The sequence below is a fragment of the Sarcophilus harrisii genome, chromosome 5 (genome assembly GCF_902635505.1).
Source record: "Sarcophilus harrisii chromosome 5, mSarHar1.11, whole genome shotgun sequence".
In the NCBI taxonomy this organism is placed as follows: domain Eukaryota; kingdom Metazoa; phylum Chordata; class Mammalia; order Dasyuromorphia; family Dasyuridae; genus Sarcophilus; species Sarcophilus harrisii.
In genome coordinates this window covers 12569586-12585680 of record NC_045430.1, presented here as the reverse complement: position 1 = coordinate 12585680, position 16095 = coordinate 12569586, and the positions used below count along the sequence as shown (strand labels likewise).

Here is a 16095-nt window from a genome sequence, read left to right as displayed (position 1 = left end):
ACTGACAGGAGCTTCCAGAATAGGTCCCACCTGAGGGTTGGAGGGAAGATTTCAACTGGAGGAGAGTTGGGGGGAAGCATTGTGGGTCAAGGACTCGACGGGAGTAAAGGCAGAAAGGGGGAAGTGTGGGACAGTGTGTGGACGGATTTGTCTGAAGTGAAGGGCATGGCCAGGGATGGGGTGGGAGAAAGCCTGGCAAGGGAGGCTCAGGTGGACCGTGAGGGCCTCCACCACTGAGCAAAGGAGGCTGAACTATCTGATGGATCATGGCTGTCATTGAAGAGAGAGGAACAGGGAGATAAGATGGGAGCTGTGGGGATGGGTGAGAAAACTGCAGAGGGGCCTGTCCAGGCAGGAGACCAGGTAGATGACCCTTCTCATCCCCCAGGGCAGAGGGAACAAAGGCCCGGAAAACAGTGGTAGTCATGGGAATGGAACAGAAGGGATGGCTGAGAGGGGTTTTGAATTCAGCATTGACAGGACTCGGTGACTGATAGATGTGACAGATGATTAAGATGAAAGAGGCAAAGCTGACTGGGAGGTGGCTGAGCAGGGGCAGCGTTCACAGAGAAGGGGGAGTAGGACGTCCCTCATTTCTGCCACGGATGCCCAAGACCATCACATCTGGGCTTTACCCATCTTGTTGCCATCCATCCTTCACTTGAGATATCACAGCATAAGGAGCGTTATCCTGGGAGGGGGAAGCCAAGATGGTGGAGTAAAGGCGGGGACTCAGGGAGCTCTCTCCCAAACCTCTCCAAATTCCTTTAAATATCGACTCTGAACAACTTTTAGAGCATCAGAACACACAAAATTTTCCAGGCGAAGACAATTTGGAAGGTCAGCAGGAAAGGTCTGTGGCACAAGGGTGGGAGTTCAGGGCCAGTCCCGGCCCAGGCTGTGCCAGCCAAGCAGGAATGGGCCTTGGGGCCTCTCAATCAGCCGCAGCACCGGCTATTTCTAGACCTCTCAGCCCAGAGACACAAAAGACAACTTGGAAGTTTGGCAGGAAAGGTTTGTCAGAGGGATGAGAGGGCCTTGGGAAGCCAGCAAACCAGGAGTGGGCAGTGGCCGTGGCAGCTCTCAGAGGGAGGTCTCTTTACTAACACTGGGGAGGGACTCTTGTTTCAGTGCATTAGATTTTACAGCTACCGTGGGGTAGGACAGAAAGGAGGGCTGGTGGCAGGTCCCTAGAAGGATCTCTGGAATAAGCTGCACAAAGCTCCTGAAGCTGGGGATGGTGCACCCTCCACCCTGGAAATGCAGCCCTCATTTATTAACAAAGATTTGAAAGTTGAGGAATAGACTGGGAAAATGAGCAAACAACAGAAAAAGATTCTGACCATAGGAAGTTAGTATGATAACAAGGAAGATCAAAACACACACTCAGAAGATAACAAAGTCAAGCTCCTACAACCAGAGCCTCAATGAAAAATAGAATTGGTCTCAGGTCATGGAAGAGCTCAAAAGGAATTTTGAAAATCAGGTAAGAGAGAGAGAGAGGAAAAGCTAACAAGGAGAAGAATGTCTTTAAAAAAAAAATTGGCCAAATGGGAATGTACAAAAACTGACTGAGGAAAATAAGTCTTTGGAAATTAGAATTGAGATGATTGAGACCAGTTCCAATGATCTTGTAATGAAGAGCGCCATCGACATCCAGAGAAAGGACTGCAGGAACTGAGTGGGGATCACAACATAGCATTCTTACCCTTTTTGTCATTTTCTTGCATTTTATTTTCTTTCTCATTTTCTTTCCTTTTTTGATCTGATTTTTCTTGTGCAGCAAGAGAATTGTATAAATGTTTGTACATATTGGACTTAACATATATTTAAACATATATAAAATATATTAGATTGCTTGCCATTTAGGGGAGGGGGTGGGGAAAGAGAGGAAAATCTGAAACACCAGGCTATGCAAGGGTCAATGTTGAAAAATTATCTGCGTATGTTTTGAAAATAAAAAGCTTTAGAAAAAGAAAATTAGAATTGAGCAAATGGAAGCTAATGACTTTATGAGAAATCAAGAAACAATAAAACAAAACCAAAAGAATGAAAAAAATAGAAAACAATGTGAAATCTCTCATTGGAAAAACAATTGACCTGAAAAACAGATCCAAGAGAGATAATTTAAAAATTATTGGTCTATCTGAGAATCATGATTAAAAAAAAAGTATACATCATCTTTCAAAACATTATCAAGGAAAACTATCCTGATATTCTAGAACCATACGGTAAAATATAGGAAAAAACACACTGATCACCTCCTGAAAGTGATCCCCAAGCACACTCCCAGAAATAGTATAGCCAAGTTCCAGAGCTCCCAGGTCAAGGAGAAAATACTGCAAGCATCCAGAAAGAAATAATTCAAGTATAGTGGAACCAGTCAGGATAACACAAGATTTAGCAGCTTCTACATTAAAGGATTGGAGAGCTTGGAATATGATATTCCAGGGATCAATGAGGAGGTGTTCAACAGCAAAACACTTTTGAGGAGGGTCAGAATGAAAGAGAGAATAGAATGAACAGGGGATAAATAGTTAGCAAAAATAACTGAGGAGTGTTATCCTGGTTTGGCTCATGGGCTAATAGTTTCTTCACAGATGCCTCCGCCCCTGAAGGATCTTCAGCTTCCCTGGAACCCATCATCCCAGGAACCTTTTCAGCACAGCTCCCAACCCAAACTCAGAAGCATAAAGACACAATCTGTTTCTGGTAACTTTAATCATAAAAACCAAAAACATCCATATAAATAAAACTGTTGTGTAAAATACAGTTAGTTCTTCTTTCTACTAAATCCCCTCTCCAACCCACACTCAAAAAAATCACATAGAAAACCCAAGACAGAGAAATAAGTTGTACAAATATACAGGGTCCCTGATGACTAAGTAGCAGCAGCCTTGGGGGCCCAACCGGGAGGGCAAACCAGGCCACTGGCGCTCCCTCCGTGACTCGGGAGGGTTTCCAGCCTCCCCCCCTCGGCGGTGGAGGTGTGAAAAGGCTGACCTGGCCTCCTGGAGGGAGGCGAGGAGGAGGGGGGAAGGCCCCCAGAGGGGGTGGCTGCTTCTGCTGCCAGTCTATTTAAGATGCAGTGGGTGAGTAAACTAGGAGGTCACGTGGGGAGGTCCTGCTACTTCCCTTCTCGGGGGACAAGAAAGGGCAGTAATCACTTGTCCGCCCAGAGGAGAGATTCAGTCTTCACTGGCCAGTGAAGACGGCCTGCAGGCAAGGGGCCCAGAGGCGCCACTTGGAGGGACCCCGAGCCTCTTGAAAGGCTGCGGGAAGGGAAGCTGGGAGGAGCCCCGGGCAGCTCTGGGCCCCCCTCCCTTCCCAACTGGCTCAGGCTCCGCTCTGGGGGCTCCTTCCCTGCCCACTGCCCCGGAGCCTGCTGCCCCCATATCCCAACTCTTGGAGTGAGACGGTAGACACTCGGACACACACACAAGCACAAGTAAGGCACCCAGGTGCCAGGGGAAGTGCCCACAAAGACACACAATACACACACGGAGAGAAAGAGAAGGCCCCGGGGCTCCCTCCCAAAGCCAGGGCCGGCCTGAGGCTGCCCTGCCCAGGGAGAGCCGCGGGGCAGGGCCGGGCCGGGAGGGGCTCGGCCTGTGTCAGGAGCACTTCCAGACACACACGGCCAGCGTGCCGCCAAAGTACAGATACAGCAGGTTCTTCACCTCGTGGGTGATCTCGAAGCCGAAGCCCTCGCCGATCACCACGTGCCAGGAGGAGCCGAATTTCTTGTCCATGGTCTCTTTGATCATCTTGGCGGCGCTCTGCGAAGGGCAGGCCGGCATCATGCGAGGGCAGGGCAGCCACGGAGGGCTCCCCAGCCCCCCTTTCTACAGCCGGTCACCCGGTTTGATAGAAAAGCGCAGAACCGTGAGGCTGCCCGGAGGCCCGTTGGGGGGGAGGGGAGGGAAAGGCACTGGACCTTTCTGTTTTCCTCCCTGGCCGGGCCACGGGCCTGTGTTGACCCTGCCTGCCCATGGACAAGGTGAACCAGCTGGTTCTCTCGGGGATCTTTCCCTTCAGAGCTCCCACCCACGGGCCTGTGGTCCCAGTCCCCAAACCCTCCCCAGCTTCCTGGTGACTCTGAAGAGAGGCTGGCTGCCACGTGGGGGCCCCCGCTGGGCCCGGCATTGGCCAGGGATCCCCGAGGTTACTGGAACTTGCTTCAGAAGAGCCTGGCTCCAAAAGCTACCTGAGAAAGAGCCTCTCTCCTTTCCCCCATTATCCCCACCGCCCACCTGAGAGCTCAGGGGCCCAGCCTCCCGTTGGGGCCCTTCAGGGACAGGTACCTCATTGTTGTTGGAGTACTTCTCACAGGCGGTGACACACAACTCCATGGTCTCCAGTCTCATCTCCTCTGGCATGTCCGAGTGCTGGGGGAGGAGGGAAGGACAGACAGACAGAGCTCAGCACAAGATGCTGCCAGGCTGGGCCAGGTTAAGCCGGTTGGTCAGCTACTCTGAGCACAGCTGGGGAGAGAAAGCCCCAAAGCCTGTCTGCAGAGATGATGCAGGGAGAGCCAGTGAAGCCCTGTGGGGAGACTGAAGCAAGGGCTTCCTGATTCAGCCAGGGTCACAGATGGCCGAGCCAGGAGCCAAGCCCAGCACCTCACCCATAACCTCTGAGCCCGTCCTGAATCCTCCATCAGAATGGAGGAAAAATCTCTCAGCCCTGAGGAGGCTCCCTGGAGACGGAGAAGGGGATGTCCCTCAAGGTCGTTCTGAGAGGGCCCGTCCCCAAGGCTGCCCTTTGAGTGGCCTTTCTCCTCCTCTAGCACAACTTACTCTGACCAGAGGAAAGATCTGTAGTCTCTTGTAATCTGCGTCATCCTTCTTTGTTTCTTCTCCCATGATCCTTCCACTGTGAACAGCTGATGAAAGAGGAGCACTCCTGGGGAGGTGCTAATGGTAGCAATTAGGGAGAACCAGGAAGGCTAAGGAGGCAGGCCCAGCTGTCTCAGAGGCAGGAGAGAATGCTCCCCCCAAGGGGATGCTGCTGAAAACAGGAAAAACCAGACAAAGAAAGTTGATTTTAAAACCACAAATCACAGATTGGAAAGGGGGCAGAAACTCTCTGATCCCCCGCCCCCATCTGAACGCCTCCACCGTCCCTTCCCAAATGGCCAACTTGTCTGCAGATCGGAGGATGATTCAACACGAGATGCCAAGGCCCGAGGAAGAACATACTGAGACGCTGCTGTGAGCCCACGCTCTGAGGAGACAGAGCTTGACTATCAGCCAACGGCACTCTAAGCACAGTCTAGGTGTCAGTATGGGACAATTCATCAAGGAACAAACAAGCCTCCGATGTGCCGGGCACCGTGACTCCACCGGGAGACTTGGTCCTAATTCCTGTTGGCAGAAGCCATGGGCAAGGAAGAGCAACTGGAAGTGCAGCTGGCTCTCTGGTGAACTCTTCAGCCCTCCTGGTCCAGCTGGACTAATGGGGGTGCTAGATCTGGCTCCACCGTGGGTGTCTGTTAGTCAAGTGGGGATAATACGACCTGTCCCGAATGCCTCAAAATAAGGGCAAAATGAAAGAGTGTATGTGAAAACATAATGGAATCCTGGCAGGCAGGGGAGAGACCAGAGCTCTATCTCCAGCCCCATCACTTACCCAACTAGGGGATCTTGGGAAAGTATCTTATCTGGGCCGTATTTGTTAAAAGAGGAAGCTTGACAATATATCTTTAGAAGTCTCTTTCGCCTCTAATGCACTCCAGAATTCCATGGTTATGAACAGCAGGAGCAGCAGCAGTAATACTTATCCAAATGTTTCTTTGAGTGGACTGACCTGCATCATCTCCACCTTCTTCATCAAAAATGTTGCAATATATATTGGATTTAACATATATTTCTACCATGTTTAACATGTATTGGACCACTTGCCATCTAGGGGAGGGGAATGGGAGAAGTGGGGAGGGGAGAACTGGAACACAAGGTTTTACAAGGTAATGTTGCAGAATTATCTATGTATATGTTTTGAAAAATAAAAAACTTTAATAAAAAAAAAATGTTGTGACAACCCAATGGAGTCTTTTCCTTAATCTCACTATTATTGCTCATGGGTTCTTTACAATAATAATTCCTGAAAAATTGATACATACATGGCATTTTATGGTGACAAAGCACCTTCTCTTTCTAACCCATCCAGCTGCCATCCAACCCATCTCTGTCCTCCCCTTCACTGCTAAATTTCTTGAAAATGTCATCTACACTGGACGCCTCCACTTTCACATCTCTCATTCTCTCTCTGATGTTTTACCACCTGGCCTTTTCAGATTCCCTTTTCCTTATCTCTGCAGAATCACACTGTTGACCACCTCGTGTGATTCAATGCCCTCTCCTCATAATTCTGGACTCATTTAATAAATCTGGACTTAGCGCTTGCATTGTATCCGACTCTTCTCCAAGTGCCACTTCTTCACTTCCATGGTGACTCCCTTTCTTTTCCTCAAGCCACTCCTGGGTCCTTTTCTCTCTTTTTGCTCGCCTTTAGCAAATGCTGTTTGGTTTCAGTGACCATCATTATGCAAATGACTTCCCAAACTCTTTCTCTAGCCCTTCTGAGAACTTAAATTCCCATCTGTCTACAGAGCGGCCGTCCCAATGGTACCTCAACACATCCAAAACACAGCCATTCCTCCTCATGATGTCACTATTTCTGCCTGGGATTTGGCTATTATGTCCCTCACACATGATGCCCTCTCTCTCCCTCCCTCCCTCCTTCTCTCTCTCTCTCACATTTCCCAGATGATCAGCTACCAATTCTTCCTGCACAATGTTTGTTGCTGGCTGCTTCTGCTCAATTCCCAATTCCAATTAGCCTCATGCTTCCACCCATCTTTCTAAGAGCCTTCTAGGAGATCTCTCGGCCACCAGTCTTCTCTCCAATCCAGTTTTCATTGTGCTTTGAGACTTATCTTCTATCTGCAAAGATCTTGTCACATCCCTGTTCCAATGATCAGTGCTTTCTATTCTGTTTTCTGAATAAGGACTTCTGGTCGGCATTCCAAGCCCTTGGAGAATGGGGGCCGCCCAGCTCTCCACTCTTACAGGGTCACCCAAGTCCTGTCTAACTCTCTCATTACATTTTAGGCAAACTGGATCACTTTGTACCCTTAGACATCACCTATACTTTGCAACATTGGAGCTTTTGTTCACACTGGTCCCTGTAACTCTCTTCTCTTCATTTGCTCGATTCAAAAATCCTTGGACCTCCATCAATAGCAGTCTTCCCTGTCAGACGTTACACAGCACACCATGTGTAACTCTGATGCTCTTGAGTGCTGTGCTGTATGGTGGAATGAGTTAATGTTCGGGTTCAACTGCAACCTCAAGACACTCAGCAATCTCTGTGTGCTTCCATTTCTTCAGATATAAAATAATGTTGAGTCTGATAATTCTTATGGTTCTCTTCCAATCCCAGGTGGAGCATTCCCTCCATCCACGCAATCTGCAATCCCCTCTATAACTTGGTCTGTGGTCCAGTTGGTGTCAGAGTTTAAACACTGTGAGCATAATGTTCTAAGTTCCAGCATCCTCTCCCTACTATCCCATCAGGTGAGGTCTCTAGAGAAAGATACTGGTCTATCCCTGCTAGGCTGCGAACCAATCTAAATTTTCTATCTTCCCCAGGCAAGCCATACTATAGTCCTACATACAGTAGGCATTTGAGAACTCCCCAATTCCAAGAGATTCCGGCCTTCCTCGCTTTACCCTCGTTGACTTATCACTTATCCTCCATGTTGTTCTAGGTCCTCCACATCTTTCTCCCTCCCTGCTTTCCAGATTCCTTTTATGTGCCATCTTCCCCCATTAGAACAGAAATTTCTAGAGGATATGAATTATCTCATTTGTGTTTGTACCACCAGTGTTTTGCACACAGTAAGTACTTACTTCTGTGTCCCCTCCTCTCCCTCCTCCTCCCTCCCAATCTATGAGAAGTCTCTGAAGTGGCCCAGCCTTCCCAGCAGGAAGGATGCATGGGGTGGGGGCCCACAATAATCTTGCACAGTGGCTAAGCAACTCATTCTGGCTGCGCAAGACAAAGGGTCAACCAAGTTGCTTCAGAAGGGAGAGTTATTAGGCTAATATACTCCAGGCAGGGAATTGATTAAATAGCCTCCTCTCCTCCTTGCTTCCCGCTGACCTCCTGTGCCATGATATTACTTGGCTAATAAAGGACCATCCTGAATGGCTGGCTCCCTCCTGGATGCTCCATCTTCTCCCTGGCAACAAGGGAACAGCCCAGATTGTGCTTGGGAGCCTGGCACAGGGAGGAGGCTTCTCCAGCAGCTGATTCTCTCCTTCTTCTTCACTCACCTGTGAACTCCAAGTCCACAGGCGAGTACCGTCAGCTCTGCTTTTTCTCCGCCAATGCTCTAGGCCAAGTCTTCTGGATGGAGCCCGGGACTGTTGTCTGTGGCCACTTTCAAGGCTGGTAATTTCTCAAATAAAACTTGCTTGACTTGGCTCAGGATTCTCATCTCACCAAAGCTTTTGTCTTCATTCATGTTAAGTCACGTCTCTCAGCCAGTCTCCTAGCTCTTTACCTCTACCTTCCCTTCATTAATAAAGGTTCCACCCAAGACTGACGTCAAGGTTGGCAGCCTGCTGGTGTTCCTAAAATGCTCAGGGCCATCCAGACATCTGGATACTGGGTATCCTAGGAAAGAAGGCATTGCAAAGATGGCAGCTTCCGTTTCTCCTCCTAATAACTCAGATTTGCTTATATTTAGCATGCCAAAATGTTGATCTCACCACTCTAGGAAGTACAAGGTGCTACTCTTACTATCTCCTTTTTAAAGACAAGGAAACTGAAGGTCAGAGACATTAAGGGCCTTGTCACACGGCTGTAAAGAGGGTGAACTCCACTTTCTTCATCTATAAAATGGGGTCGTTGACATGGGCTCTATCTCACTCACAGGAGAGTTGTAAAGAAAGCACTTTGTAAAACTTTAAAAAAAAGTGTTGTCAAGATATCAGCTATGATGATGATCGATACTCCCTGATTTTGGGCAAGTATCAACTTCTTTGACTCAGTTCCTTCATCTGTAAAATGGGAATGTTATGCTTTTGCCTCACACATTGATGATTGACTTACTGACCTTAGGCAAGTATCTACTTCTTTGACTTAGTTTCTTCATCTGTAAAATGGGAATGTTATGCTTTTGTCTCATGCTGGTACGAAGATAGCACTTTCTACACTGTCAAGTACCTGGGATAAAAAGATCAGGCCATGATAATAAGATGGAGTCATTTATGACTTTCTTTCAGTCCCACTGAATGATACTGGATTTAATTTGGTTTAACAAAACAAAACAAAATTTCCAGTAAAAATAAACTTAGGCCTCCACACAGCACCAAGGTGAGAAAAGGAACTCTCCAAAGCCCTTTGGGTCCTTCTGTGTAACTAGTTCTTATGGGCAGAGCAGGCCAGAATGGAATCAGGTCAGGCTTAAAAGAAAGCACTTGAATAATTTAAAACCTAACCGCAGCCCTAATCCCCATTACTTCAGGCTCTCCCAGAGCCAGTCTCGACAGAATCCATCACTGTGCCTGAATACCAAGCCTCCATGGGTCCTCATCTTCTCTCCTTTTGATCGTTCTCATTGACAGAGTCTACCCCAGGAGCTCTTTCCAACAATCCTGGCAATCAGTGCCCCATAGAAAGGCTTCTCCTAGGCAACAGGAATCAGGAGATCAGACTCTACGAATCTCAGACACTTCAAATTGAAATCTAGCTCTCGTAATTGGGGAGATGCTTAAAACACTGCTTAGTTTTGTTTCAGAGAAACATCGGGCAGACAATATTGCAAATCAGAACTGTTAGAGGAGCTAAAAAGGACCTGGGATACCCAAACATGTAATAGAAGCAGCATTTATTAGGCACCATTTGTGGCAGAACACACAGACCACCTACTTCAATTCCATCAGAGAACAGGAGAGAGAGCAGAGGCTTGGGGGTGGTGAGCACTAGGCAGATACTCAAGTACCCAGCAAGGGCCAGAGGGTGAGCAGCCCCCAGGGCTTTTGGTTGCCCATCTCTGGTTCTCATTCAGTCATGTATATATGGCAGCCAGAAATGAAATGCTTCTATTTCAGAACAGCCTTTCCTCCATTTCTCTCCATTCACCCCAGGGCCAGGCAGCAAACATACTCAACCTCACTGACCATTCTTAACTATGAGAAGAAGGATATTCTTATATTTAGATCCTTAGAAGCTCTTGGAGCACACTGTCAGCACACACACACACACACACACACACACACACACACACTCACTCTCTCTCTCTCTCTCTCTCTCTCTCTCTCTCTCTCTCTCTCCCTCTCTCTCTCTCTCTCTCTCTCTCGCAGAACTTCCAGAATCTCTAGGAAGTGATAATCTGATCCTTAAATAAAATACAGACAAGGCTAGCCCAGGTCCATGTCCATTCTCGTCCATCTCCCTGGAACCACATATTCTTATACACAAACCCATAATTCCATCTCTGGCGATATGTCTCCTCCCCTCTTCCCATCACCCTCTGATTAAACATTAGGGGATGCAAAGAAACACAGGACATTAAGGTTGACACACCAAGGGTTCTTCAGAATTTCAGGATCCAGACAGAGTTAAGCAAAAGATGACCTTCAACTGCCAGTTACTAGTACTGGGCAGTTGGAGGAAGGGGGATAACAGGACTACCCACTGCCATAACTGTCCCCTTTACATCATCTTTTTGAAGAGCATAAACAGTTGTTAAACAGATGATCGGTAGTTCTACGCCCCTGTGCTGGGGTGAGGTGAGTGAGAGCAGTCTGAAGTTCATGCTTTTCATATGCAGTCTACCACTGCGTCAGAAGGGGCTGCCCCGGGAGCTATGAGGTTTCCTCTCCACTTGCTAGTCTGTAAGTCCAACATAGATGACCACTTGTCAGAGATCAAGGGAGCATCAGTTTTGAGAGGGACTTTATTGGGGATCTAGACCAGGGATCACTAAACCATACTTAAAGATCCCTACCAGCTCAGGTACGCTTTACTCTGGCTCAGGTCTCACCCCCAGGAGGCATTCAATGGGCCACATCAGTGACATCTCTGGTCTAGCCCAATTCTCTCATTTCACAGATGGAGGACAGCAATGGCTTGGCTGTGCCGATTCCAATTCCAACACTTTCCACCGAGGCAGAGCAGTCTGCCGAGGGGCAGATTGGGCTGGAGGACATCTGAAATCTCTCCTAGCACTAAAACTCTGGGAGGTTGGGGGAGCTTCTTCCCTCCTTCTAAGTGTTCTCCTTCCCTAGTCAAATACCCTCCCTGGCTCCCCACCCCATCCTGCCCTGTGCTGCCTCTTCACTCCCAGAGCTGCCTCTCCTCCACCTGCTTTTATCAGAACAACACTGATTGGGCACAGTTATGTGCAGGGCCCTGTGCCTCCCCACTCATGGCCTGGTGCACTTTCCACTGCCCACAAGCTCTGCTTCTTATGGTTACTTGTATAGAAAAGCCACATATAACCCAGACACAAGGTAGACCGTGATTACGGGAACTGGAGTAAGAATCAGGAAAAGTACAAGCCAAAAGCACAATGAGGATTCATAGAAGTGGCGTTATGGCCAGGCCTTGTGAGGTGGAAGGGTGGGGAGGGGAGAGCATCCTAAATGCAGATAAAAGTAGAAGCAAAGCTCTCTGACAGAGGGAGACCACAGGGGAAAGTCAAGCAGATGCACTGGGTTTTTTAAACAGGCAATGGGGAGCCCTCAAAGGCTTCTGGGTAGAGAAATCACATCATCAGAGTGATGTTTGGGGATGGATTCCAGGCAGAGTTGGGGGTTATTTTGACAACAGATCGGAGATAGGATGAGGACCTGCCTTCAAGGGATGGCAGGGGGACAAAAAGAACATCTTGGGGAAGGGGTTTCCTCTTCAGAAATGGACTGGATCAGATGGTTTTTGAGATCTCTTCCAGTTCTATACTAGCTTCCCCCCACTCTGCGACTTCCCTCATGTTCCTTTGCCCAATTACATGGAATTGATCACTACTCTTTTCTCACCTGCTTTCTTCGGTCTTAGCGTATTATTAGCATTAGGATTATTTCCCCATGGTAGAAACAACCATCTCTTCCCCCTGTGTACCAAGGGCATACAACACGTATATGGAAATAAATATGTGAAAGATACATACAATGTACTTCGGAGTTCCTAAGAACTTGGTGAATTAGGATCACAGATTTAGAGTTAAACCTTATAGGCCACTGAGTTCAACAACCTGACTTTGCATATCGAGGAAGTGAGGCACAGAAAGGCTAGGAAAATTGCTCAGTCACAGAGCCAATAAGTAGCTGGGGCAGGATTTTGAACCTAGCTCTCGCTGACTTCCCAGCATTCTCTCTCTTCTACCTGCCTGCTGAAGCAGGTGGCCCTTGGGCTGATCAAGACAGTTACCAGGGATTCTAAGAAGCTGGCAAACAGAAGCTAGAGGGGACGGGTTGTACAGTCCTAGAAACGGGGGGTGGGATGTTGTGGAAGGGAAAACGGTTAAGTAGGCCAGTCTGGCTCAAAAAATCTGTGAGGGGGAGTGATGTGTAATCTGCTGGAAAGACAGGCTGCAGTCTGACTGTGAAAGGCTTTAAATGCCAAACAGAGAAGTTTGCATTTTATTCTCAAAGTAATAAGGAACCTTCTTGAGCCAATAGTGAGACTGGTGCTCAAGGAATATCAATTTGACAGCTGTCAGAAGGATGGACTGGAAGGGACAGAGATCGGATACAAAGAGACCCATTAGGAGGCTCTGCTGAAAGTCCTAGGAGTGGGAGAAACTGAACTGGGATGGCTGTGGTGTGAATGGAGATGCAAGAGAGGTGCTAGGGGAAGAATCAGTTGTATTGACAACTGATTGGATACGGAAGGTAGTAAGAGTGAAGCAGTATCTTCAAGGCTTTGTAGGTGGGTCACTGGGAGACTGGTAGCATGTACAGCAGGAATAAGTCAGTCAGGAGAGGTGGACTGGGGGGGAAAGAATATGCTCCATTTTGGTGGGTTGCATTGGAGCTCCCTAGCTGACAGGAAGAGATTCAAGCCTCCTACTTGAGGGAAATGAGAACTGGGTTTGCAGATCAGAGTCTTCTGCAGAGATGATGGCTGAACTCATGGAAATGGATGGGATCATCAAGAGAGACAATGGAGAGAGAGAGAGAGAGAGAGAGAGAGAGAGAGAGAGAGAGAGAAGAGAGCAGAGGCCAGAGGCACAAGGAGAGGGAGAGAATGCAAGAGGACGGGATAGAAATGAGGGGCTGAACAAGGGAGGAGGGTTTATTGGATGAAATGAATTAGGCAAAAACCACAGCGAGGGCATCTTTGGGGAAGGCACCTAAGCAGCGCTCTGGACCCACGAGAGTCTCGGGGCCATGAATCTGGAGTCCGAAAAGCGGCTAACCCGCCCCTCGTGTCACAGCCGAGGAAACTGAGGCACAGAGCGGCGAAGGGGCTCCCGGGGGCGCACGAGCGACTCGCCCCGCAGTCCGAACCCGGCCACGGATCTGGGGACGGGCGGGACGCTGGGGGGCTTCTAACCCGCCCCTCGTGTCACAGCCGAGGAAACTGAGGCACAGAGCGGCTCTCCCGGGCAAGCGGCCCTGGCCAAGTCGGGACCCGGGCCGCGGATCGGGCGCCGGCGGGCCGGGCCCCGACGTTTGCAGACCGGTAACTGCGGCCCGCCGAGGGGCGGCGCCAAGCCGGGGCGGTCCGCGGGCGGCTGGGGGTGCGGAGGGTCCCCCGGCCGCCCGGGCCGGGCTCAGGGTCGGCGGGCGCCGGGGCCTTCGAGCGAGGCCCCGCAGCGCCGGGGGCTCCGAGCCCGGCGCCGTGCACGTCCGGGGCGGGGGCCGGACACGGCCGCGGGGCGCCCTCCCCCAGCCCCCCGGGGCCGCCCTCACCTGCTCCCGCCGCCGGGGCCCCGCACCGCTGCAGCCGCCACCCTGGCGTTGTCAAGGAGGGAAACAAGATTGTCTTAGCAACCGGCACAGGAAGTCCCGCCCCCGAGGCGAAGCTTTGGCAGAGGCCTGACGGATTACTGGTGTCCGGGACTGCCAATCATCCGCATGGGTCCTCGACTTAGAAGGCCGACGCTTAGAAAAGGGGAAGGGGAGGGGCTTCTCTCAGAGCTGCCCCGGCGCGCCTGAAGAAACGGGCGTTAAGTCTCCAACTTCCACTAACTTCCACAGCCCTTTGTTCGGAGCGTTCCTTGCGCAAGCGCGGCCCGGGCCCTGCCCTCAGAAGGCGTTCCTATAGGTCCCTGAGCTCGGACCTAAAGGACTCGATTCCGAATCCCGGCTTTCTCCCGTGCTGGCCCCGAGGCCCTGGCGGGTCTTTTAACTTCTGTGGCCGCCGTGCGCTGTCATCTGTAGAAAGGGTCTCTAGAATGATCCACGGTTCTGGAGAGCAGCCGGGCACTGCGCATGCTCCGTGGTCGGGCGGCTCTCTCCCGGGTCCGGTCCCAGACGCCCTCAGGGCGGGAAAGGGACGCCACGTGCGAAAAGCAGCCGCCCCGGGAGGGAGCCGGGAGCCGGCCGAAGCAGCGGCGGTGTGCGAGGCGGCGGGCCGCTAGCGGCCTCTGAAAAATGACGGGCCGGCCGGTTTCCGGAACGCCCGGAAAGGGGAGCGCGCGGGACCCGGAACCCCGCGGGTACAGCGGCCACATGGGCGACGGGCCAGGCCCGGCTCTGAGCCATTTAGTGATTCCAAGCGCTTGTGAGGAGCTCCGGGGGAAACGGCGCCGGCGCCCGGAGAAAGAGCGCTGGAGGCGGCGCGCGGCCTCTATATACCTTTTTTCTTGTTTTTTTTTTTCTCTCATGGTTTTTCCCTTTTGTTCTAGATTTTCTCCCCCAACACGGCTCATAAAAACGAATTTATGTGTATAACTATATATATATATAAAAGAAACAACAAAGGAGATAAAAAAGAAAAAATAAAAGATTTGTGTATATAATATGTAATTTTATATACATAGAATCTTAAATATATATATATATGTGTACGTATGTATTTTAAAGGGTCTCTAGACCCTTCCAGCTCTGCCCTGGGTTCTTTTGATCAGGGCACGGGCTCCCCATCCAATTGAACCTAGAGTGTGCACGACATGCTTTCTTAATGCAGTTTTCTTGCTCGTAGAATGTAACGATTCTACCCGTATGGAAGCATGACTAACCCCATGACATGGGGGACCAGGAGGAGCACCTGGAGTGATTTACAGGGAGTCTGCTCCAAGAGGCTCGTTCCTTGTGCCCCCGCGCCCCAGACCCTGCTGCTGGGTTGCTTAGTCCTGGTTCCTCTTTTTCTTTTTTCCTCACGCCTCCAATTTCTTGGCATTTTAGTTGGCGAGGAGACAAGCTGGTGCTTCCTGTAGGTGACAGTGGCTGATGATGGTAGTGGTTGTTCTTGCAAGTTAGGCACAGAGTGGACGTGGTGGGGCTCAGCTCCATTTCCGTGGCTTTTCAGGTGGTGTTTAATACACTTAGTTCTGGGGTTCTAGGGAAACAGCAATCCTGCTTCGGGTGCTGGACCCAGAGTCAAGAAAACTAACTGGCCTCGGGCACTTACTAGCTGGGTGGCCTGGGCAAGTCACTTCTTACCCTGTTTACCTCAGTTTCCTCATCTGTAAAATGAGCTGGAGAAGGAAATGGCCACCCCTCCTGTACCTCTGTCAAGAAAACCCCACGTGGGATTACAAAAGGGTTAGACGTGACTGAAAAAAAAACCTGCCTTGTGAAGACAGAAGGATATAGAACGTATTAAACATCAGCATCATGTCAGGACTTGTGCGAAGATCTGGAGCATAAAGAAAGGCAAAACTACTAGTATCTACTTTCTAATGGGGGAGACGTTATGAAGGTACCCAGGTACATACAGTGAAATCTCTCCCCCAATTCAGTAATGTATCAAATAAGTAATTGTGTTACAATATGTGCATGTATGTGTGCATCTATGTGTGTATATATGTATGTGCCTGTAAATGCACACACACATACATGTATGTACTATTGACACAGTTATACCCTTAATTACGATCGCCTACACAGCGAAGTTACACAAATAAGATCCGAA

The 16095-nt window shown here is 49.7% G+C and overlaps 1 protein-coding gene across 3 annotated transcripts; it reads right to left on the bottom strand.

Moving 5' to 3' along the window:
• Positions 1-2702: 2702 nt before the first annotated feature.
• DNAL4 (dynein axonemal light chain 4) lies at positions 2703-14404 on the bottom strand. 3 transcript variants are annotated; one of them, XM_031938124.1, is made up of 4 exons: positions 13929-14404; positions 4800-5007; positions 4305-4388; positions 2703-3779 (listed from the first exon to the last, which is right to left on the bottom strand). In XM_031938124.1, the coding sequence occupies exons 2-4, from the start codon at positions 4863-4865 to the stop codon at positions 3615-3617; spliced, it is 315 nt and encodes a 104-aa protein (XP_031793984.1). In that variant the 5' UTR covers positions 4866-5007; positions 13929-14404; the 3' UTR covers positions 2703-3614. The 3 variants fall into 3 exon arrangements, with proteins under 3 accessions (XP_031793984.1, XP_031793983.1, XP_031793985.1); XM_031938123.1 differs by having other exon boundaries at positions 4800-5010; positions 13929-14402; XM_031938125.1 differs by lacking the exon at positions 13929-14404 and adding an exon at positions 9125-9236 and having other exon boundaries at positions 4800-5010.
• Between the last annotated feature and the right edge of the window lie 1691 nt (positions 14405-16095).